Raw genomic sequence first — 24,377 nt, 5'->3', positions numbered from 1 at the left:
TTGTTTGTGTCTAAAACAGGACCCATGCCCGTAACACGTTGGCATTCTTGGCTTCCCATCCTGACCTTATCAAGATGGTGGACAGGTTCGCCCCTCAGAGAGATCAAGGCACTGTCAGGGACATCATCAACAAATGCCAAAAAAAGTGGGTGCAATCCATTGGAGGACACCATTAACACATAGCATTTATCTATCATTGTCAAAAATTGGCCAACATCTCTACTTATTATCATTTAACTTCAGAGAATCCGGAAGGAAATGTCTTAGTAATGTGTCCTTTTGATCTTTCCTTTTGCCATCCCTACATAGTCTCCGATCCAAATGAAGAAGGAATTCTGGCGGCAACATCTGGCGGGATCATCTAGCCCAGCAGCAGCATTCCAGCAGTCTACCAACAAGACCAAGCTCCTTCTCCCATTCCAGTCTGCTCTCATTCACTCTCAAGCAGCTCTACAGCCCCCAACCAGCTGCAGCATTCCAACATCTATTTTCACATAGGCCTAATTTGTATTTTGTTTCTTTTTCACATCTTTCAGTTTCCTTTTTCTGAAACAAGTTAAAAATAAAGCGGAAGAAAGTGTATTTGTCTGTCTCAATTGGCTCAACATTGCTAATAATAAACTATGCCACTGTTTTGCACATGTATCGTACATTGCAGTCTTACAAAACATTCTAACTATGCTAGAAACAACATATTGTGAGAAAATAATTCCGCATCTATAAACCAATAACCGGAAGTGAGGTAAGAGAGGGCAAACAGGTGAAGTTCAATAGACCTCTGAAGTTCGCCTACAAAAAAAGCAGCCATCTTTGACATCCGGTATCTGGCGATTTTTCCTATGGGAAAATAACATGGGGATTTTGAATTATCGCACCTGTTAAACTCTCGCAGGGATGAAAAAGTCTGAAATGCAGACGTTTTCCCGAACACACTTTTATCCTCTGCCTTCGAGTGGATACTGTGATCTCCGGTAAGTGAAGGCGGCACACTTAGATTTTTGCTACTCCAGAGCTAACTTGCAATGCAACTTGCCATAGGTAGTTAGCTTCAGTTAACAACCGGATCTCCTTATATGGGCAAAGATGGCCGTTTTGGTTCTTTTTTGTAGGCAAACTTCAGAGGTCTATGAATGGTGTAATGAATCCTGACACAGACTCAGAGGAGATTATAAACAACGAGAACGCCTTTGATGGGCCATAACCTTATAATTATGAGCCTCCTAGGCAAGATAGGCAAGTGAAATAGGGGCCAGGAAGAGAACAGGGGGAAGAACGATGGGCAGAGAGAGGTAGAGTTGTGATGTCATGAGTAGCGGCTAAAGGGCCTGTCACATTACACGCGGCATGCGCTATGAAATGCATTATAGCAGAGACTTTCTAATGTGGAGACACAGCACTCAAAAAATACTCCATAGAAATGCATGGGGCTAGTTTGTCACGCCAATATGGCCGTTGTCTACATATCCCACCCCTTCCTCTGCAAAACGTCGACATGTGAATACATTGAGCCAATCATGTGGTGTGATGTGAAGACATCGTGCCAATCATGTGTTGTGATCTCGCCGCTGGAGCAAGATTGGTGTCGTGAAGCCTTGCGCACGCGCATTTCTGCCGAAATGGATGCCCGACAAGTGCCCAAAAAGCGTTGTTAAATGGCCGCCGAGTGGAGGGACTTGCCTAAAAGGACTTTGATTATAGTCAATGGCTTGCTATATAAAACTGGGCTGCCGCTGCGCTTGGCATTTTGGGCAATGGGCATTTTGCCGCTCTTGCCGCGGTCAAAGTCCAATCAGGTTGAATTTTGACCGCGGTGCACTGTAACGGCTCCCACACACAGCTGCGTTCCGTCAACGCATGCCAGTGGGTGTTCCCGGCGGTAGCTATGCAAATGACTTGAAGTAAAACCGTAATGTGATTGGTTGGTGCCGTCCGTAGATTGGCTTGATTGGCCGGTGCCGTCTGTCGGTGCAGCAACAGCTGAACTCCTCAACGCGAGCGGCGGGAGAAACGCGACGCGACGGACCCACAATTCAGTTCGGCAACGGATCACGTGAGCCCATTTAAAGTGAATGGGATGCGTCTCCAGCAACGCGATGCACGCAGCTGTGTGTGGGAGCCCGCACAACAAAAGTCTTTGGGACGTTACCTCAACCGAGAGCAACCTAGCAGCGAGCGCAGCGCATACCGTGTACAATGTGATAGCCCCTTAACGTTGTGTCTGTGTCTATGACATTATCTTGATATCGTTTAATAAATCTGCTTTAGCAATCATACTTTCAACATTGCTGTTGATCAAACATCATGTAGATTTTGCTTTCAAGTCCTTTTGGAATATGACAAATAACATGACAAATAGCAACAAATTGTTTGACGGCCCATATTTCTTCTGTCGCGATCCGCAGGCGGAAAAGTTGCAGCGTTATTTGTGAGCGGAGATACAGTGGTGTGAAAGAGTGTTTGCCCCCTTCCTGATTTCTTATTTGTTTGCATGTTTGTCACACTTAAATGTTTCAGAGAAAACAAATTATATATTAGTCAAAGATAACACAAGTAAACACAAAATGCAGTTTTTAAATGAAGGTAGTTATTATGAAGGGAAATCAAAATCCAAACCTACATGGCCCTGTGTGAAAAAGTGATTGCCCCCAAAACCTAATAACTGGTTGGTCCACCCTTAGCAGCAACAACTGCAATCAAACGTTTGCAATAACTTGCGATGAGTCTTTTTTTTCTTTGGATGAATTTTGGGGCCACTCATCTTTGCAGAATTGTTGTAATTCAACCACATTGCATTTTTAAGTTCTTGCCCCAGCATCTCAATAAGATTCAGGCAGAGACTTTCTAATGAGACACAGCACTCAAAAAGTTCTCCATAGAAATGCATTGGGTTAGTTTGTAACGCCAATATGGCCGTTGTCTACACATATCCCACCCAAAAACAACCTGTGTTACAACCTGTGTTACAACCTGTTACATTAATGAAGTCAAATAGCACCATAGACCACCATCTACAGTTTTACATTTCCGCCTTGACATTAAAGAATTATAACTTGTGCAGCATTGCACTGTCTCTCCCTACAAGCTTTAAACTTGGCTTGACTCATTCCCATAGAGGTTTTGGGATACTATGTTATGTTTCCAAGCTGATAATCACTTTGAAAACTGGTTCTCTTTCGGCGGAGATTGTTTTTGTTCATGTTCTAGTTCTGTTGTCTCTTACACTGTACAATAAATGTCCATTCTGACACTTCAGCAGACAGCCCATGAGTGTTAACTTTCATTTGTTACCTTTTTTATCAATATGGTCCTTGTGGTTGTGGAGATATTCAACATTTATTGTTGGCATGTCATGTTGAGCAGGAAACCAAAAAATTGGCCTGAAATTGCTTGTACAAGTCACACAAAAATATATATAATACTAATATCTTACCTATGGGTGTCTTCTACTTAAAAAAAATAGGGTGACAGCTTGTACCAAAACATGTCCGCAAAAGTCTTAACGGAAGCCCTTTTCAGAATTGGCCCCCTGACTACATGAGGAGTAAGCATATTTTATTTTGATACATTTTTGGCTGCTGTATTTTGTAGCTTATTTTGATGCATTTTTAAGGTGGGTATTTGGTATTTTATTTGGAAATACATTTTGATGTGTTTGTGCCCATCCCTGAGTGCGTTGTATACTGTACAATCAACAAATTGTGTGGCCCTGAACATTGTGCTTTCCATTTGTTCACAGTACTGAATGTTCAATAGATTTTGACTGGTTGCGGGTTCATATCACAAAGAACAAGAACCAAAGGGCAAGTTTGTGAGATGCAGGTTACAGTACTGTAAAAATAGGGGTACAAGGAGGAAGAACAAAACAATTGCAAAGAGCAAAGCAAAGTAGTAATTTCTGATCATTTTGTTGAGATAAAAAATGTACCTCTCCCTGATAACTATGTTTTGAACAATGTGTTTTCTATTTTTTGGTGTATTGTTTACTGACCGCTTAATAGTGTATATAATTGTGAACGCTTTGTTTATAATTTGAGAGCAGTATTTGATTTTGAGCACAGATAAAACTGTTTTCAGGTGAAAGTTTGATTTTACAGAGTCAGAGGTTTTGTAAATAGTGCTTGAAGATGAGTTTTTGTGTTTAATGTTTTAAGAAAATAGAGCAAGGTTTCAGAAATTGTGTTTTAGCTATTGAGAGAAACTGTAAATTCCTTATGGATAAATGAAGTAACTCTATTTATAGCTTTCATGATTCAAATTACTCTATAGGAACAAGCTTTTATGAGTAAGTGGGTGGCTCTTAAAAGAGCCTTTGAGTAGAAATCGAGGGAGAGATCAGACCTTTAACCACCAAAGCCGTACAGCGTACGACCCTGACGATTCAGGGCATAGACGACGTCCATAGCAGTCACGGTCTTTCTCTTGGCGTGCTCTGTGTAGGTGACGGCATCACGAATCACGTTCTCCAGGAAAACCTTTAACACACCACGGGTCTCCTCGTAGATGAGACCAGAGATACGCTTCACACGAGATACGCTTCACGGCGGGCCAGACGCCTGATTGCAGGCTTGGTGATACCCTGGATGTTATCACGAAGAACTTTGCGGTGACGCTTTGCGCCTCCCTTTCCAAGACCTTTGCCTCCTTTGCCTCTGCCAGACATCTTTCAAACTTCTTGCAACGGAGTGTTGCACGAATGTAAAACAGCAATGTATCGCAATTAGTACTAGTTTCCACAAAGAGGAATGAATGAATGGAGGAATGAATGAATGGAGTCTGCGCGGGCGAATATACGTCACCAAGAAACGCCCACTTCTGAGTTTTACAAAGTAACAGAAAAGTTAGGAAAAGTAGGACCGACATTGATACTTTGGACAACTGTTGTTTTTGTTGTTGTTGTTGTTTATCACAGTTCAACACAGGACAGGCACACTTAACCCTTGTGTGTGTAATGTTTTCTTTTTCTGCCTGATACTTTATGGCCTTAAGTTAACTTGATAATGACAAAATGAATAAATAATTGGGTAAGGCTATTTGCACCCCTGGCTAATTGTTGCAATCAAAACTAGCTAATTGTTGCAATCAAAACTTCCGTTTGAGAACCGATTTCTTATTCAAATTGCGCGCCTTCTCTCCAGAGACGTTGGTACACATGCAAACTCACTCCGCCAAAAAGCATCATACGGGAATCGAACCCCGGTCTCCCGGGTGCCAGCCCTTGGCTGTGACCACTGCACTATCAGCTTCGACAAGAATCTGAGGTTTGCAGATAAAATTATAGTTTATAGGCCTGAACGTCATATTCACGAAATTTCTGTTAGCTAACAAACTGACGGTTGTATGTGTTCGCTGAACAAAGATTATGAAAATATAACACAACTTTTCCATCTCAACTTAAATATGAACAGATATTAGTGCTGAAACCGTTCAGAATTCTTCACTTTCTGCTGACGAAAAAACGAATGTCGGCCATGTTTTTTGGGCACGCGAGCAACATGTTTTTGTTGTTATGTAACAGGGTGTGAATTAGCCCAGTTGCGTGGCCAAGGCTATTCGTACCAGGGGTACGAATAGACACTCCGTAAATAATTTGGTAGACATGCCAACATACCCCTACACATCCTTAACAAGATGTTTGGGTCAAATTGACCCGAAGACACAATGAGACACACAGATGTAAAGAAAGACACAACAATAGACACAGATACACACACACACACACACACACACACACACGCTTACAGTTTTTTTCTGAATGCTTAAACACAACTGTGATTGTGTAAATACTTATAGCAAAACCACTCACTGAGTTTGCAAAACTAAAAGCACAAACACTGCTTTGCACTCAGTTTTCAATTTTGTAACACACACTTTGCACAACTGTAGGCACAATCCACTGCACAGCACTCTTTTTGCAGAACTGTAAACACAACTCACTGCTTTACACTCAATTTCCAAATGATCAACACACTCTAAACACAAAATCTATACACATGTATGGCTATTATTTACGCTATTTTGCCAACTCTCTGGCACACTTTCTCATGTGAAAACTGTTTTAGATAATTAGTTCACTTTGCAATCAGCTTATATAAGTCACAGGTAATGTACAATGGGTACAATAGAAGGAGCAGGAAGAGTGAGAAGAGTAAGAATTAGAGGAGGCTGAAGAATAGGACGTGGAGGTGAAGAAGTAAGATGAAGAGGAGGAGGAAAAGGACGCGGAGGTGAAGAAGCGAGAGGACGAGGGGGGGAGGGGGGCAGTAAGAAGAATAAGAAACAGAATTAGACATCAGAGCTACAATAGTGGACCATGAAATCAATCATGGAATGACCCTGAGGGAAGCTGGCCAACGGGTTCAGCCTAACTTGAGTCGAAATGTTTCCATATAGTGCAGGGCCATATGTAGCAAAAAAAGGTGTTTGGAACATTTCATATAGATTTTTGCAAATTATGATTTTTCAGTTCTTCAGACCCTATAGTTTGCAAAACTACCCGTTTCCAATTTTTTCCCGGACTGCACAGGTCCAAAATCCAAGATGGCGGATATATCACCAAAAATAGCAAATAATCGCCTTTTTAAACATTTTAAATGGATATATGTGAGGTATTATCATTATATACATACATTTTCTAATAAAATTGAATGGCTTAGGTAATAAATATGACCATGGGTGACATGAGATGTCATGATTAGCAACCAGTGATGGGTGTAACCACCATTATGCTATTTATTGGCATACCCGGAAAAACACATTGACTGATTAAAAGTTTCCTTCACATAACCTAATAATCATTTGAATTAAAGTAATGTTCTGCACTCACCACAATAGATTACATTAGATTAGATTAGATTCAACTTCATTGTCATTGCAGAGTACAAGTATGAAGACAATGAAATGTGGTTTGCGTCTAACCAGAACCTCTGAACCTGCTGTGCGCCTTATGCGATTGTAGCAGGCAGACCTTGGGCTTTTCTCAATACAAAGTACGCTAAAGAACGGTCTCCCGTTCTTGAAAGTTCGAACTTGAAAAGTTAAGATCGTGAGTCCAGACTCTGGAGAACGCAAGGACACAGGACGCTAAATTTGCAGTTTGAGACAGCAGCGTTCTTGCCAACGGCAGCTTCTCTCGGAACAGCTCGGGAGTCTAGTCATTTACCTATTGCTCTATTGGTCTACCCAGTATTTCTGACATTTACAATAAAATATATAATTCACCAGCTTGTTTAAGTTTGTTTCTCATTGATTTTTTTTTATTAAATATTAGCCTAATAAGAATATAGCCTATTCACTTGCCGATGGCGGGAACAACGTTAGAAGTTCGCAGTTTAAGTGACAGTATGATTAACGTTAGTTGTGAAGCCTGTAGCCTACCGTTTATGGACATGGATCGGATTGTAGCAGCAATTATGATAGGTAGGCCTATTATGTATCAATGCTGCCATTTCTCTTATGTGAGTGTCACGGCTGAGCTGACGTAATGCATTGTGGAATCTTCAAACCACCAAGTCACCACCCGATGCATCCTTGATAAAACCAACGATTTGAGAACACTTCCGGGAATGTTATGCGTTCTTGAATAAATGCGAACTTGTGAATTGGAACAGTACTTCGGCGGTGATTGATGACGTTTCAGAACGATTTTCAAGTTCATGAGAACACAAGTATAGAAAAGAACGCATATTGAGAAAAGCCCCTTGTCTGCTTGCTTGCTCTTTCTTCCTGGTCTTTCCTGGCCCCTCTGCTAATGAGTGGGTGGGGCCAATCATTCAATTAGGCCCACCATGTGCTAGTTTAGGAGCTCTACAGCAAGAGGCTCGGTAGGTTCCACTGTCTGTCCCTCGGCTGAGCACTGGGGTCTACCGGCCATCAGGTATGTTGCTGCCCTAATGCTGTAGACTAAAATGTGCTTGGTTTAGCTAAACTCCATTTCTCTGTAGCCCTAGATGGATGGATATGCTATCCTCATCTGCTGTCAGTGGAAAATTGCCATAGAGAAGAATATGGGTATGTATAGCTCTAAAATAAATTGATGTTTGGGGAAATGGTATCAGGTTTGATGTATTTTGTTTGTCTTCCAGGTAGCACGGCTTTTCCATCCGCGTTGCCCTCAGCGTAGGTCGTGCTGCTGTCTTGTCTGTCTTAGTTTTGTTTGGTTTCTGTTTAGCTTTGCTCGCACTTGGCAACTGCTCGCATTGTACTTGTACCCTTTTGTTTTACTTTACTTTATTATCTGAGTTATACAGTGTCTGTTTATTGCATAGTCTGGGAGCAACAACTTTTAACTGTTTTGTTAATTTGGCAGGCAGGGTTCTCGCTAGCGGGAGGCTAGTCCGTCACCTAGTGGTGGTGCAGTAAAGATGCACATTTTGGTGTGAATTATCAGAATGTTTGCGGTGGTCTGCGGTGTCATGAGTTGATCTTTCTTGCTGTGCGTGTGCATGTGTGTGGGCTCTAGGGCACGTTATCAGTAGTCTGCCTCCCCCAGGTAAGCCCCTGCCTTGCTCATCCTGCTCCATCGTGCCTCCCCTATGGAACCTGTGTTAGTTGTGATCATTTTAAATAACAAAAGTGCAACAAGAAAACATAATAAATATTTTTGTGCTTTCCTAACCCAGACTAGTCTTCATGTCTTTTTGCAGCTCTCCCCCCTTCCTTTTCCCTGGCTTTAGTTAAATAAACTTGGTAATGTTTCCACTGGAATTCAAGTCTCTGCCTCGTGTATACGAACCTGTGTGCTAGGGTGCAATTATGTGTTCTCTTAGCTCATTTCCCTGGGTGCTAGGCCCAGGGTGGCGTAGTCTGGCTAAAGTGATTGGCTGTTAGTGCCGCTTTCCGTCTTCGAAAACCTTGCCCTACTACACAAGCATCACTTGCCCTGGATGGCCTCAATGGAGGGGAGTGAGGAACTGGTGATGCGTTGGGCAGTTTTCACCACCCTTTGCAATGCTTTTCGGTCGTGGGCAGAGCAGTTGCCATACCAAACTGTGACACAGTTGGTAAGGATACGCTTGATGGTGCAGGGGTAGAAATTCACCAGTATCTGAGGAGGCGGTGGACCTTCTTTAGCCTCCTCAGATAGAAGAGACGCTGGTAAGCCTTCTTGATCAGGGTAGAGGTGTTGAGGGTCCAAGAGATGTGGACACTCAGAAATCTGAAGCTGGTGATACACTCCACTTCAGTCCCATTGATGAGAATGGGGGTGTGTGCTAGCTTTAGACTTCCTGAAGTCCACAATGAGCTCTTTTGTCTTCAATAATTCTGTTAACAGGACTTGCAGGAAATTGTGGGAACATATTAATTTGTTGATTATATGCAAGCCTAATGCTGCCCACTACAGCTAAGTCTGCCTTCATCCATGAATTGTGACTGGTTTCAGAAACAGCATCATCTGAACAATCTACAGAGAGTAGCTCAGTGCAATTAACACACACATTGGATGGCATCTTAATAGATGGCATGGCTGTTGTGCAGGAGATGGTTGTCAGGAAAAGTGACATAAACTGTTGCTAAGATCTGGCAGAATGCTTCTTTGAAAATGTTGAAAGTAAGGCACGAGGCTACAATGGTGTATAGGCTACTTATCATTTAACAACTATACCATCACAAACTCCATGAAAGACAGGACGAGACAGGTCCATATAATGGGAAAAGCACATGATACAAAATACAAGACTACACCAATCAAAGACTTTAAAGCTTTCCTGGGATCGAAGGAAACCAAAGCCAACCTCGTCCTCTACCTTGCTCATAAAGCTGTTGAACTATGTAAACTGCCAGTCACAGTTCACACACACAAAGGTGGCAGTAGCAGTAAGTCATTTTGGCAAAACCCCACATATCTACACGTCACACAGATGTGACATCAACAAAGACAGTCTCATTATCATGGGCACTGGAGAACGTCAACAAAAGATTCATCTCAGCCTAGAAATCTTGACGTACCCTAGCGGCAGCAAATGTAATTTCCAGCCAGGGTAGTCTAGCAACTCTCCGTTGGCTTGTGAGGTGGAAAAAACAAACTTTGGTCCGGCCAATCACATCGTGCATAGAGTCGGTGGACTTATCGGGTATCCTATTGTATCCTATCCTATCAGGAAATTGATAGACAACCGTTTGTCCCGCCATTTACCGTTTATCCCGTGGGAAAGGAAAGGTTTCTGTTTCAAGTCAATCAAGTCATGATGATGTCATTAACACACTTGTAGGCTTGTATCCATCTCCAGACGTGTTAGCTGGATGTGAGAAATTTGTGTGTCAGCTCCTCAAAACATGGTTTTCAAACAGCTAAAGCCCTTCGGTGGAACTCGGGAACTAGGGAAATCCCATCCCTATGATTGCCCTACCATCGCCTATTGCTGTCCCCATGCTCGGTTTCCTGCCCGCGCAGCCTAGAGACCCATTACTTGTCCGATGAGAACTCCTAATCCCTATGGACAATGCATCCCCTACACTGGACTATTTGAACTTAACACTAAATAGGATTCATGCATTATCATACTGGTTATGTAACCATCTAACCACTTTGTAACATATACCTCAGGTGGCTCTAAATAACATGTTATTCTCTGTATATAGACCTTACTGTCCTGTAACTGACCACAGGCAGATGGGTCAGGCCCTTGAGTCGTGGATCTGCTTGAGGTTTCATCCTATTTGTTTCTCCAATTCTTGGGAGTTTTTCCTCGCCCCGCCAATATCATGGGCTCTGTCTGAATGTTTAACACTCTGTAAAGCGCCATGAGACATGGGTAATGTTTTGACGCTCTATAAGTGAAATTAAGTTGAAATTGAAATTCTGAGAGCACACAGGCAAGCAAATGTTTGGGCACAAGATACAGTGCCTGCTCCAAAGATTCTTGACTCACTATCACTGGGATGGAGGCAAATTATTGATGGGTAATGGGCTCCTGTTTTGTCAAAACTTCCACCAGCACCAGAGGCTGTTGTGGAGCTTGTGAAGTGCTGTTGTCTTGCCAGCCAATGCAGTAGAAGGTGTTCTTGCAAGAGTAACAACTGACCATTCACACAACTTTGCAGGTGTGAAGGCTCTGAGATGTGCACCAATATTAAAAAGACAGTGACAGTGGTGAGGATAAATAATTGAGTGACAATGATAATGTTTTGTTGAACTCTTCAATAATGAAACAAGATGCAGATTTTTAAAGAAAATTAAATTTTTCCATTTTTTCTCTAAATTTCTTGGCAAATGATGCAATACATCTTTTGTAAATAGTCTGTATCTCACTTGTCTACCTTATTATGTCTATATTTATCAAAAAATTTGACCACTTTAAGCCTTTATATTATTTTTCTGCATATATTGTCCGCCATCTTGAATTTTGGCACTGAAAATGAAGAAAAAAATTGGAAACAGGTTGTTTTGTATTCAATGGGGTCCTAGCAAGTAAAAAATCACCAGTTGCAAAAATCTATATATAACCGTTCCTAAAATGACACGATTCCCCATACTATAGGGCTGCTTTGGTCCACAACTGGTTTACAGACACCCACTCTTTACTTCTTGAGTCCAATTGAAGAGTTCTTCTCTGCCTGGCGTTGGAAGGTCTATGACCGTCATCTTCATCAATGCTTGCCCTTTTATAAGCAATGGAGGAGGCATGTGGGGATATTGACCAGGCATCATATCAGGCCTGGATACGGCATTCCAGAGGATATTTTTCCCCGGTACCTTGGACTAGAGGACATTGCATGTGATGTAGACAACATTTTGAGAGAGACGACACGATGTAGACTGATTGTTTTTTTGTTTTGTTTTTTGTCAGTGAAATTGCTATTTTGTGTTTTGACTTGGAAAAACACACTTGTGTTTGTTTTGATGTGTGTAAATAAACACCAATACTGGAAGTTTGGATCCCTGCATGTTAACAGAACTATGACAAAAGTATGACCTCAAACTGACAAAGCCTACCTTGTGCACAGAGAAAGCAAAAGCCAGATGTGTTTTTTATTCATACCATCAGTGTGTATACCATCCGATTATGTTTAGGCTAGTTTTGTGTTCCCGGTCAAAAATGACCGCTGGATTATAACTTGTTATAAATCCATAGTAACACACATATTATCGTCTATGTTGTGATAGACCTTTGTATCAACTTGTATTCTATTGAATATAAACAGTTGTGTACTTCCATTTGCTATTTATGGCCTGCAGGCCTCACTGACCTGACCTCATGCACGTCAGAAAGGGAAAGATTAATTGGGCAAAGGTTCCAGCACAATATAATAAATATCAGACATTATAAGAAATATATTATATTTCAATATAAGAAATGTGTTAAGAAGTGAAACTCAACGTATAAGGGACGAGTGATATGCATACGCTTTAAAAACACGACCATGATATTAGCAAAATGACCTAAGTTGTATGGCATTGTATCAGGAGTTCTTCGGTAATGAAAGAGTTACTTTGGGTCCAGGAGAGATGGCACAAAATGTTATCTAAACCCGATGAATAGATTGCCTAGGCTACTCATAATGAACAGGCAGAACGCAACTGTATAATGTGCTCCCCACAATACGGCATATTGGCAGTCCAAAGAATAGTCTAAGCCAGTGTGTTAGAAACATATATTCTACTGTAATTCAGTCTTGGTCGTATGTCTGCATAGCAGAATTAACAAATATTGCCACATCACGAATGTTTCCCATAAATTGGTCCTATATTATTTAGACCTATGTGGTATGTATCCGTGTGTTTCGTGTTTGTGAATTGTGTTTCGCAGTGTCCATAAAGCTCCCGATAGGAAAGTACACATTCGCAAAAAACACATTGTAACACGTAAAATCAGTGACAGAGACTCATGTTTTGGTCTAAGGCACTTCTTTGTCGACGTATTGCACGGTTTTAATATGATTGTGTGCATGTTTTCCTCACAAAACTCAGACTGACTGCAACCTCTCCAACTAGAGGTCCGACGTTCTCAGTTTGTTTCAAAAGTGATAAAGGGCAACCAAAGCCCCCATATATTCTTTTTAACGCACAGGCTGTGCTCCTCACAACAGACATAGTCTTGTTGGTAAATGTCGTGTCGTTACTCATATTTCTTACAAAGAAGTGTGTGAAGAAAACACAAGTGATCTCTTCGCCACAGAAAGGCCGGGGCAGCTCTCACTCTGCTGAGTCTAAATAGTTCTCATGTTTGGTTTAAGTCCTGCCCACCGGCTTTGACAGTCATTCTCAGGTCTCCCGAGTAGTCTGTGAGTGAAACCTCAACGATACAATGGCAGAAACAGCTCCAGCTCCCGCTGCGGCCCCAGCAAAGGCCCCTAAGAAGAAGGCGCCCCGACCCAAGAAAACTGGCCCAAGTGTGGGCGAGCTCGTCGTCAAGGCCATCTCTGCTTCCAAAGAGAAGAAAGGAGTCTCTTTGGCTGCGCTGAAGAAAGCACTGGCGGCTGGTGGATACGATGTGGAGAAGAACAACGCTCGTGTCAAACTGGCCATCAAGAGTTTGGTCACCAAGGGAACTCTGGTCCAGACTAAAGGGACCGGCGCGTCCGGCTCGTTCAAGCTGAACAAGAAACAGGCAGTGGAAAAGAAGAAGCCGGTAAAGAAGGCAGCTCCTAAAGCCAAGAAGCCTGCAGCGAAGAAACCTGCCGCGGCAAAGAAGCCCAAGAAGGCAGCAGCCAAGAAGCCTGCGGCCGCCAAAAAGTCTCCGAAGAAAGCAGCCAAGAAGCCCGCCACACCGAAAAAGGCAACGAAGAGCCCGAAGAAAGCCAAGAAGCCCGCTGCACCCAAGAAGGCAGCGAAGAGCCCCAAGAAAGCAAAGGCAGCGAAACCCAAGGTGGCTAAGCCTAAAGCTGCCAAACCTAAAAAGGCTGCACCTAAGAAGAAGTAAATGTTCGCGCATTCTGTCTTTTCCCCCATGTGTACAAAAAGGCTCTTTTAAGAGCCACTCAAACGCTCGCTGAATGCTTTTATTCCGTCAGTGCCTGCTGGTAGGCAGATCAAATTCTGTTTGCGAATACACAATCATACTCCGCTCCTTCTGCATTTGTTCACTATGGCTCACAAAACCCTTACTGCGTCATACATCAAATTAATGAGTCCATAAGCTATCCGACAGGGACATAAACAAAAGCGAGTGGTATTAAGTAGTGTGTAGGCAATTCACTAATACAATATAGGTACTAGTTAGCTGGCTCAACTTACCACAGCCTTGGTGGCTTATCTAACCCCACAACCACCACTTTGCTAGAAAATGCTTCTCACAACAAGCCAAGGTAACATTCATGATTTTGTGTAGCCCTCACATCATAGATTACGAGGGCACCCATTGAGGTGTAATTCGTCTGAATGTTCTATTCACGTTTTCTCTAAATCACCCTAACTCTGGACATGAATGGAATCCACGTGGAGAGCAAAAATCATATTGTATATGTTTATTTATTTATTTTACCACATTTGCCATGTGCTGTACAGATTGTAAGGGATGATTCCCTCTTCCGTAAAATGCTCACATGATAGGCCTACAATGTGTTTACGGTTGCCTAGAAAAAGGAGTGGCTCATCTTACTCCTATGCCTAATTGGTTGTGTATGCAATTTTATATAAAATACATTATATTAGATAATGTATATACGGTAACACAACATGACTTCTATCTAATGCAACAGGTGCATCCAAATATGAAACAAAGTATCCAAAACCTTGCAATACAACAATTTCAGCTTGTTACATTGTAATAGCCAGTACCAGTGCCAAATGTGTATCTCAGGAAGCCTCGTTGGTTTACTGGTTATTAAGTTGAACTTGAACCTCTGGAAACTTCGCTGTAACTTGACCTGTGATTGAGCTAATGGTCTGAAAGGAAGGTCGAACTTAAGTGTTATGCGCGCCAAATAGATTTCAAAATGATGTCACGCAACGAACTACACGTTGATTGGCTCTCACCATTCTGTTCTCATCCACTGAGGCACGGAGTAGTACCGCGCTGGTGTGGCATATTAAGACATGCCGTTCCACTTCTCAGCATTTGAGTATTCAGACGAACTCTCAACACTAACTGAAATAATGAGCGGAAGAGGCAAAACCGGCGGCAAGGCCAGAGCAAAGGCCAAGACTCGTTCATCCAGGGCTGGACTTCAGTTCCCCGTGGGCCGTGTGCACAGGCTGCTGCGCAAAGGCAACTATGCTCAGCGTGTCGGCGCTGGTGCACCGGTCTACTTGGCTGCCGTGCTCGAGTACTTGACTGCTGAGATCCTGGAGTTGGCCGGCAACGCTGCCCGTGACAACAAGAAGACTCGTATCATTCCCCGCCATCTGCAGTTGGCTGTGCGTAATGACGAGGAGTTGAACAAGCTGCTCGGCGGAGTGACCATCGCTCAGGGTGGTGTGCTGCCTAACATCCAGGCTGTACTGCTGCCCAAGAAGACTGAGAAGTCCAAGTAAACCTGCTCCTTCTAAGTCTCCGAAACAAAGGCTCTTTTAAGAGCCACCCAAATGCCCATAAAAAAAATATAATTCCAAGCTACCTTCGCCATTAACGTGTTTTCTGTTAACGTCATTAATATGTATTCACCCAAGTAAAGAAATTAAGTAAAGCCACTCCTTTTCCCGGCGATACTTGACACTCTTACCCCAATAAAATGTCGAGCACTAAGTAACTAATAAGACAAATAAGTCTGGTTGAAGAATGTAAACTGTTCCCTTATCACTCCGGATTGTTAGTTAATCACGAAAGGCTGCGAGTTATTCCTGGGCCCTAGTAGTTCAAGGTGATGACGCAGTCTTGTAACGTATTACCTCAATGATGTATACAAAATAAGGCATATCAATGGTAGTTTGGGGTTTATAAACAAGCAGTTACTTGTAGGCTTTAACGTAGCAAATACAAGCTACCTTAGTTCATATTTTTGTTTTTGTACTTGACGACTAACAGGTTAATTGTTTGATGTGTTCGTTTCTATAACAGGCTGTATGCACTGACCGATGGAATGTTACAGTATATTTATTTTATTTGTCATTTAAATTCAAGATGTTTTATGAATATTTCCTGAATTTCCCCTTGGGGATCAATAAAGTATCTATCTATCTATCTCTATCTGAATAGTCAATCAACACAATGATATAGGCCATTACGAGGGTGGGCTTTGTATTTTGAATTTCAGGCGGCACTCGGATGACCAATCAGCGGGGACCAACAACCTGACGTACACAGGGGGCAGGCTGAGACCGTAGGCCTTATATACCCAAGTTCTGCCAATGTGTTCATACTGCTCAATTCCGAAGAATACGTAGCAATGGCCAGAACAAAGCAAACAGCCCGCAAATCCACCGGAGGTAAGGCTCCGAGGAAGCAGCTCGCCACCAAAGCGGCGCGTAAAAGCGCACCTGCCACCGGTGGCGTGAAGAAGCCTCACCGTTACAGGCCTGGCACCGTGGCTCTGAGAGAAATCCGTCGTTACCAGAAGTCCACTGAGCTGCTGATCCGCAAGCTGCCTTTCCAGCGTCTGGTCAGGGAAATCGCTCAGGATTTCAAGACCGATCTGCGCTTCCAGAGCTCTGCTGTCATGGCTCTTCAGGAGGCTAGCGAGGCTTACCTCGTCGGTCTGTTCGAGGACACAAACCTGTGCGCCATCCACGCCAAGAGAGTCACTATCATGCCCAAGGACATCCAGCTGGCTCGTCGTATCCGTGGGGAGCGTGCTTAAGTGATTTGAAGTCAAGAACCGAAAATTCAAAGGCTCTTTTAAGAGCCACCCAAACATGAAAAAAGCTGGTTTCCATATGTCTTGGTTAAATTTGGTTCTTGTTTGGTTAGCCTGACTATTCTTTCAACTGCATGGTTCAGTATTTTGTAATAAGTAGGTGTCGCGTATTTTTCGCTAAATGTAATGCCAACAGATGCAAGAGAGCTCGATACGAGCCAGTTTAACATAATCTACGCTCAGATGAACCCTTCACACATAATGTAGTCATGTCCCCTTTACACGAATATAAGTTTCGGACTTCTGCCCAGAGAGACAGGGCTTCTCTACGACGGAGTATTAGGCCCGCAACACAAACTCGACATATTGACATTGAACTCAACATTTCGGGAATGAAGTTGAACTATCAGGTCGACTTTAATCTCGACATTCCGTATTTATTCTTGACATTCAAAACCAGATAGTATAATAGGCTACAGCAAATACACACATGAGACCAGCCCAACACAGCTGCAGTCTTCCTTGACGCAGGGTTCATAGCGTTTAGCTAACTTGTCCTATTCGCCCCTGTATACCCGGTTTTAGTTGTGCTCATTCGCTGGAACATTATCCTGGCCTGGCCAATGTTTATCCCACTATTGTGCCGTTTCTCTCCAAACCACACGAGAAGTCCATTCTGTCCCTCGATGGCCCGTTTGGAGCATGACGCAGCCGTGGCAAAATATGGACCAATGGTACATAAAAGTGTAGGCTACGCATTCTACCTAATCCCGGAAGTAGCATCATTTGATAAATTTTCACTACAACTCTTACAACTAATGTGTTGTCCCTTTCTGGACATAGAGATGTGTTAAAAAAACAACGCAAGTTGTGTTGTTTTCAACAAATTGTTTTTAAAGAGTGTAAGCTTTATTTCAGATAAGTATTGTATGCAAACGAATGCAGTGTCTGTTTGTATCGGAATTACTTTTCAAAGAGAACGTGGGTGGCTCTTAAAAGAGCCTTTGGATTAAAGCGCGTTCAAAAATCAGCCTTTACTTAGAGCTGGTATACTTGGTGACGGCCTTGGTTCCCTCGGATACGGCGTGCTTGGCCAGCTCACCGGGCAGAAGCAGACGCACTGCAGTCTGGATCTCCCTGGAAGAGATGGTGGAGCGCTTGTTGTAGTGAGCCAAGCGGGAAGCCTCTCCAGCAATGCGCTCAAAGATGTCGTTCACGAAGGAGTTCATGATGCCCATAGCCTTAGAAGAGATACCGGTGTCAGGATGGACCTGCTTCAAGACTTTGTACACGTAGATGGCGTAGCTCTCCTTCCTGCTCTTTCTGCGCTTCTTGCCACCCTTGCCGGCGGTCTTTGTCACGGCTTTCTTAGAGCCCTTCTTTGGGGCAGGCTTGGCTGGATCAGGCATGTTGATATCTCGACTGTCTGTTCGATAATCTGACCGCTCTCAAATTACCCGGTATATGTGTCAAGTTTTATGCAAATAGAGGACTGCGTCATGTAAACACCCACGGCCAGAATTCTCTGTCATTTCCCTCCGAAATGAAATACCCACACGGTTGGTCGGTTTGAATCGAATGGGGCAGTGTCGAGAAGGTTAGCACCACCCACAGATAATCGGTTTACAGTACACCACATCCTTTTGTTTCCTTTCCCTCACTTTTCTGATGAATGACAGGAATCCTTCGAAATGTATGGCAAATGCCAAAAAAATCATTTTAAGCGTTACAAATCACAATTACAGTTTTTCCCGGTCCCTTTGGGCCATTTCTCGGATTATAATGAACCATTTATGAATTAAATTTATGTAAAAGTAAACCTTTCTATACATCCTGAGGTTCCTGTCTGTCAAGCCACACGTATGCTTGACAGATTATGAAAAATAAGTCGGTGTCATAACTATTTAAGACTTTAATGGCACACGCGACTTTTCAGCATGCATTTTCGTTTTGCTTTTGCAGAGGATTTCGTTTGATCATTTGTGAACCCTAGATTTAATGTCGTTCTATAGCGCAGTCATGGCACTTCTTTGTTGTTTTCAAATGATTTTCATATGAACACGTCTTTCCCTTGGCTATCACGTGATGAAGATTACATTATAAGCGTCTCATGAGATGGAAATGCCCCAGTCTCTCAAATCGTATGACAACATACTGTGTTGGACATCCAACATGGCAGTGGTTTATGTATTGCCTTTTCATAATTAAGATTACCCTATACATAGAGGAACACAACCCTTTTCAGAGGAACTGGGTGGCTCTTAAAAGAGCCTTTGTATACAAGTCGAGGGAGAGATCTGATCTTTAACCACCAAAACCGTACAGTGTACGACCCTGGCGTTTCAGAGCATAGACGACGTCCATGGCGGTCACGGTCTTTCTCTTGGCGTGCTCGGTGTAGGTGACGGCATCACGAATCACGTTCTCCAGGAAAACCTTCAACACACCACGAGTCTCCTCGTAGATGAGACCAGAGATACGCTTCACACCACCACGGCGGGCCAGACGCCTGATTGCAGGCTTGGTGATGCCCTGGATGTTATCACGAAGAACTTTTCGGTGACGCTTTGCGCCTCCTTTTCCAAGACCTTTACCTCCTTTGCCTCTGCCGGACATTTTTCAAACTTCTTACGACTGAGCTGCACGAATGTGAAGAAACTACGGCTCGCAACTCAAATTAGTTTCCACAGAGAGGACCTTGTTGAAAACTACTAAGCACTGCCCCTTCACTCTTCTCCTTTTTAAGAATGGAGAGTGCGCGGGCATTTAGGCGAATATACGTCACCAAAAAAAACGCCCACATCTGAGCTTCACCCCACCTTATAAGGAAACAAAGTAGGAACGACATTGTTACCAAAGTCCTTTTAGGCAAGTCCCTCCACTCGGCGGCCATATTGCAACGCTTTTTGGGCACTCATCGGGCATCCTATTCGACAGAAATGCGCGTGCGCAAGGCTTCACGACACCAATCTTGCAGCGAGTTCACAACACATGATTGGCACGATGTCTTCACAACACACATATGATTGGCTCAATGTATTCACATGTCGACGGTTTGCCGAGGAAGGGGTGGGATATGTGTAGACAACAGCGTTACAAACTAGCCCCGTGCATTTCTACGGAGGATTTTTTGAGTGCTGTGTCTCCTCATTAGAAAGTCTCTTTGCACAAATGGAACGACATTGTTACTTTGCACAATTTTTTTTTTTTTAATCACAAATCGGAGATTGTCGGCGTCTAAGGCAAATGGCAAGAAGTGCCCTTTAGCAGAATGAAGTTAGAGGCTGTAGTGCCCTCTATGGACCGAATTGTACAACATTTGGTGTGCTTCCAGAGAATGTAGTATTGATTGTGCCTGAATAGGATCAGACCAGGGCCGTAGTCACCATAGACATTGAGGGGGACGTGTCCCCCCCAATATTCAAATATGACCAAAATGTCCCCCCCAATATTCGGACATAGAAAAATAAAGAAAGAATAAAGCGCTATACTAGGCCTACAGGAAACCAACACGTATCTGAAATGTAATCAAATGTAAATAACGCACAAATTAGTGACCTATGGTTCCAGAGTAGCCTACACCCCTGAGTGGTTTGTCCTGGTGATTTTCCGTTTTCGTTAGTGGCGTGCGCTATCAAAAGCTTCCATTTACTGCACCCTACTGCGGTGAGGTAGGGCTGTCAACAATATCGCAAAAGCTACCGAAACAATTTTCACAAAACTTCTTAGAAAGGTGTAGCACAGGCTAAGGAAATCCCATACATGTTTGGATTGTAGCCTATTCTCGCAATGATAGCGAAAGTGAAACGTTTAATTTTAAATGATGAATTTGTGCAAGCCTGTGTCATTTCTTTCACGTCTTTAATGCATTCATATGCTAGTAGTAATGCCAGAAATTACCGTGTATAGGCCTCTTAGAAATGATTGTTGCATCTTGCATATTATTTAGATGCGCACTCAATCGCGCATCCATGCAGGCAAAACATGATCAAATGTGGCGACGTTTACAATACGTGATAGCCTAGTTAATGTGAATCGCGGACAATAACCAAAGAAAGGAATTTGCACCTCCATTCACCAATTAAAGGCTGTAGTAGGCCTAGTGTTTCTACATGTTGGCACAAAAAAACGTCATTTCTGTCAGAAGCCAGTCTATAATGCATACAGGGGTAACATGAGGTGAGTCAGACAGAAGAGGGGCCTGTCTTAGTAGCCTATTCCTGAATCATGTCCCTTTCAAACTACGTTAAAATTGTGTGATTAGCCGCCAGCATAATAAAATCTAAATTAAAAGACAACATCTTATTACAGTTTTTTACAATTGTTTACACACGTTTTCAAAACTCTGTGTCTATTTTTCAAAACTCCACACACAAAACCCACAACTGCTCACACAAAATGCAAAATGCCCCAAATCTCCAGCAAAATGACACACAACATTCAAAATGTCAAAAACACATGTTTAAAGCAAACATTCGCCTCACATTACAAACACTTTTGTCATACAGTTTTTTACAATTGTTTACACACGTTTTCAAAACTCTGTGTCTATTTTTCAAAACTCCACACACAAAACCCACAACTGCTCACACAAAATGCAAAATGCCCCAAATCTCCAGCAAAATGACACACAACATTCAAAATGTCAAAAACACATGTTTAAAGCAAACATTCGCTTCGCATTACAAACACTTTTGTCATAATATGACATTTTGGATACATCATGTACACACTGTTGCTCAAAACCTAAAGCTCTTCTGTCTTAGGCTTTCTATATGTATTTCCATACAAGAGTGAAAGTTACGGTATCAACAAAGAGAAGTTGAAATACACAGTAAAAATGCAAGCAATATTGAAACCAAAAATAGTGATTTTTCCCAAATAATTTGCTGTTGTGAATACAGTATTTTACAGCAAACAAGAAAAAAAGCAAAGAAGAATACAGTGACCACCAGATGTACATGGAGTTTTGAAAACACAGATTTTTTTTTTTCTAAAGATAAGTGTGTGTGTGTGTGTGTGTGTGTGTGTGTGTGTGTGTGGGAGGTGGGGGGGGGGGGGGGGGTCGTGTACAGTATGTATTCATAGGCCTATAGACCCTTTCAACTGCAGAAACAAACAATTCTACAGTAAGCGTTCCTAAGGCATTTCTGGAGGCACAGAAAAATGTATTGAGCTAATGGTACTGTAACATGGGGACAAACAAAAATAGAGTAAAAAGACAAAAAAAAATTGTAGAACATTACTGTAAGCTAAAGTCCGATTACTGTATTTTCTCTATTTTTAAAGTATCTGCATTGGTTCTGAATATTTCAACCGGAAATCCTCTAGGAGCAGATTGAAAGGGTCTATACCTATATAGAGAGTATATCTATTCATAGACCTATACTAAGGCAATGATTGGATGGTGTTCAGTAAAGTAAAGAGTGTGTGCACATGTGAAGAGAAAGAGTGAAGCACTGGTGATTTAGTGTGGCATTTTGATGGGTTGTGTTTGAAGAACGAAATCAAGTTACTTCCTGTTAGATTTTTGTGTGTTAGGTAGAAAATTGTGTGTGGTGTTTTGCAAAATGTGTTTTAGTCAATTGAAAACTGAGTCAAACACTGAGAATTAGTGTATGGTTTTGCAGATTTGGTGTCGGGTTATGATGTTTGGAGGACATGTTTAGAAAGTTGTGTGACAAGCAAAGATTTAGTGTGTAAGCAGTTGAAAAAAACTGTAGGCTCCAAACCTATGAGTCTAAGCCTTAGTTTAAAAAACTCTTCAGGTGTAAGTAATAAGTCAAAGAACCACATTATGTGTAATATAGGCTAGAGGTTATCAAAAGATACTCTAGTTTGTAATTTCTTTTACAGTTTTTTCTGATTGCTTACAGTTTTTTTCAACTGCTTACACACTAAATCTTTGCTTGTCACACAACTTTCTAAACATGTCCTCCAAACATCATAACCCGACACCAAATCTGCAAAACCATACACTAATTCTCAGTGTTTGACTCAGTTTTCAATTGACTAAAACACATTTTGCAAAACACCACACACAATTTTCTACCTAACACACAAAAATCTAACAGGAAGTAACTTGATTTCGTTCTTCAAACACAACCCATCAAAATGCCACACTAAATCACCAGTGCTTCACTCTTTCTCTTCACATGTGCAAACACTCTTTACTTTACTGAACACCATCCAATCATTGCCTTAGTATAGGTCTATGAATAGATATACTCTCTATATAGGTATAGACCCTTTCAATCTGCTCCTAGAGGATTTCCGGTTGAAATATTCAGAACCAATGCAGATACTTTAAAAATAGAGAAAATACAGTAATCGGACTTTAGCTTACAGTAATGTTCTACAATTTTTTTTTGTCTTTTTACTCTATTTTTGTTTGTCCCCATGTTACAGTACCATTAGCTCAATACATTTTTCTGTGCCTCCAGAAATGCCTTAGGAACGCTTACTGTAGAATTGTTTGTTTCTGCAGTTGAAAGGGTCTATAGGCCTATGAATACATACTGTACACGACCCCCCCCCCCCCCCCACCTCCCACACACACACACACACACACACACACACACACACACACTTATCTTTAGAAAAAAAAAAATCTGTGTTTTCAAAACTCCATGTACATCTGGTGGTCACTGTATTCTTCTTTGCTTTTTTTCTTGTTTGCTGTAAAATACTGTATTCACAACAGCAAATTATTTGGGAAAAATCACTATTTTTGGTTTCAATATTGCTTGCATTTTTACTGTGTATTTCAACTTCTCTTTGTTGATACCGTAACTTTCACTCTTGTATGGAAATACATATAGAAAGCCTAAGACAGAAGAGCTTTAGGTTTTGAGCAACAGTGTGTACATGATGTATCCAAAATGTCATATTATGACAAAAGTGTTTGTAATGCGAAGCGAATGTTTGCTTTAAACATGTGTTTTTGACATTTTGAATGTTGTGTGTCATTTTGCTGGAGATTTGGGGCATTTTGCATTTTGTGTGAGCAGTTGTGGGTTTTGTGTGTGGAGTTTTGAAAAATAGACACAGAGTTTTGAAAACGTGTGTAAACAATTGTAAAAAACTGTATGACAAAAGTGTTTGTAATGTGAGGCGAATGTTTGCTTTAAACATGTGTTTTTGACATTTTGAATGTTGTGTGTCATTTTGCTGGAGATTTGGGGCATTTTGCATTTTGTGTGAGCAGTTGTGGGTTTTGTGTGTGGAGTTTTGAAAAATAGACACAGAGTTTTGAAAACGTGTGTAAACAATTGTAAAAAACTGTAATAAGATGTTGTCTTTTAATTTAGATTTTATTATGCTGGCGGCTAATCACACAATTTTAACGTAGTTTGAAAGGGACATGATTCAGGAATAGGCTACTAAGACAGGCCCCTCTTCTGTCTGACTCACCTCATGTTACCCCTGTATGCATTATAGACTGGCTTCTGACAGAAATGACGTTTTTTTGTGCCAACATGTAGAAACACTAGGCCTACTACAGCCTTTAATTGGTGAATGGAGGTGCAAATTCCTTTCTTTGGTTATTGTCCGCGATTCACATTAACTAGGCTATCACGTATTGTAAACGTCGCCACATTTGATCATGTTTTGCCTGCATGGATGCGCGATTGAGTGCGCATCTAAATAATATGCAAGATGCAACAATCATTTCTAAGAGGCCTATACACGGTAATTTCTGGCAT

General features: G+C 41.9%; 5 protein-coding genes and 1 pseudogene across 5 annotated transcripts; 3 read left to right on the top strand and 3 right to left on the bottom strand.

Moving 5' to 3' along the window:
• Window positions 1-4,340: 4,340 nt before the first annotated feature.
• Window positions 4,341-4,660, bottom strand: LOC143103344 (histone H4-like; annotated as a pseudogene).
• Window positions 4,661-13,236: 8,576 nt separating this feature from the next.
• On the top strand, window positions 13,237-13,859 carry LOC143129762 (histone H1-like). The gene has a single exon (XM_076289933.1). The coding sequence runs from the start codon at window positions 13,245-13,247 to the stop codon at window positions 13,857-13,859; it is 615 nt and encodes a 204-aa protein (XP_076146048.1). The 5' UTR covers window positions 13,237-13,244.
• A 1,165-nt stretch (window positions 13,860-15,024) lies between these two features.
• Window positions 15,025-15,830, top strand: LOC143129794 (histone H2A). The gene has a single exon (XM_076289935.1). It carries the CDS (start codon window positions 15,035-15,037, stop codon window positions 15,410-15,412), a length of 378 nt encoding a protein of 125 aa, XP_076146050.1. The 5' UTR covers window positions 15,025-15,034; the 3' UTR covers window positions 15,413-15,830.
• A 433-nt stretch (window positions 15,831-16,263) lies between these two features.
• Window positions 16,264-16,794, top strand: LOC143129778 (histone H3). Its single transcript, XM_076289934.1, has one exon. The coding sequence runs from the start codon at window positions 16,264-16,266 to the stop codon at window positions 16,672-16,674; it is 411 nt and encodes a 136-aa protein (XP_076146049.1). The 3' UTR covers window positions 16,675-16,794.
• Window positions 16,795-17,582: 788 nt separating this feature from the next.
• Window positions 17,583-18,126, bottom strand: LOC143103253 (histone H2B-like). The gene has a single exon (XM_076267102.1). The coding sequence runs from the start codon at window positions 18,078-18,080 to the stop codon at window positions 17,706-17,708; it is 375 nt and encodes a 124-aa protein (XP_076123217.1). The 5' UTR covers window positions 18,081-18,126; the 3' UTR covers window positions 17,583-17,705.
• Window positions 18,127-18,796: 670 nt separating this feature from the next.
• On the bottom strand, window positions 18,797-19,300 carry LOC143103163 (histone H4). Its single transcript, XM_076267001.1, has one exon. The coding sequence runs from the start codon at window positions 19,285-19,287 to the stop codon at window positions 18,976-18,978; it is 312 nt and encodes a 103-aa protein (XP_076123116.1). The 5' UTR covers window positions 19,288-19,300; the 3' UTR covers window positions 18,797-18,975.
• Window positions 19,301-24,377: the final 5,077 nt, after the last annotated feature.

The sequence above is a fragment of the Alosa pseudoharengus genome, unplaced genomic scaffold, assembly GCF_046254945.1.
Source record: "Alosa pseudoharengus isolate Yale_2024_CS ecotype anadromous, Long Island Sound unplaced genomic scaffold, YU_APseudo_1.1 YU_APseudo_1.1_scf_1, whole genome shotgun sequence".
Classification (NCBI taxonomy): domain Eukaryota; kingdom Metazoa; phylum Chordata; class Actinopteri; order Clupeiformes; family Clupeidae; genus Alosa; species Alosa pseudoharengus.
This window is presented reverse-complemented; position numbering and strand designations above follow the sequence as displayed.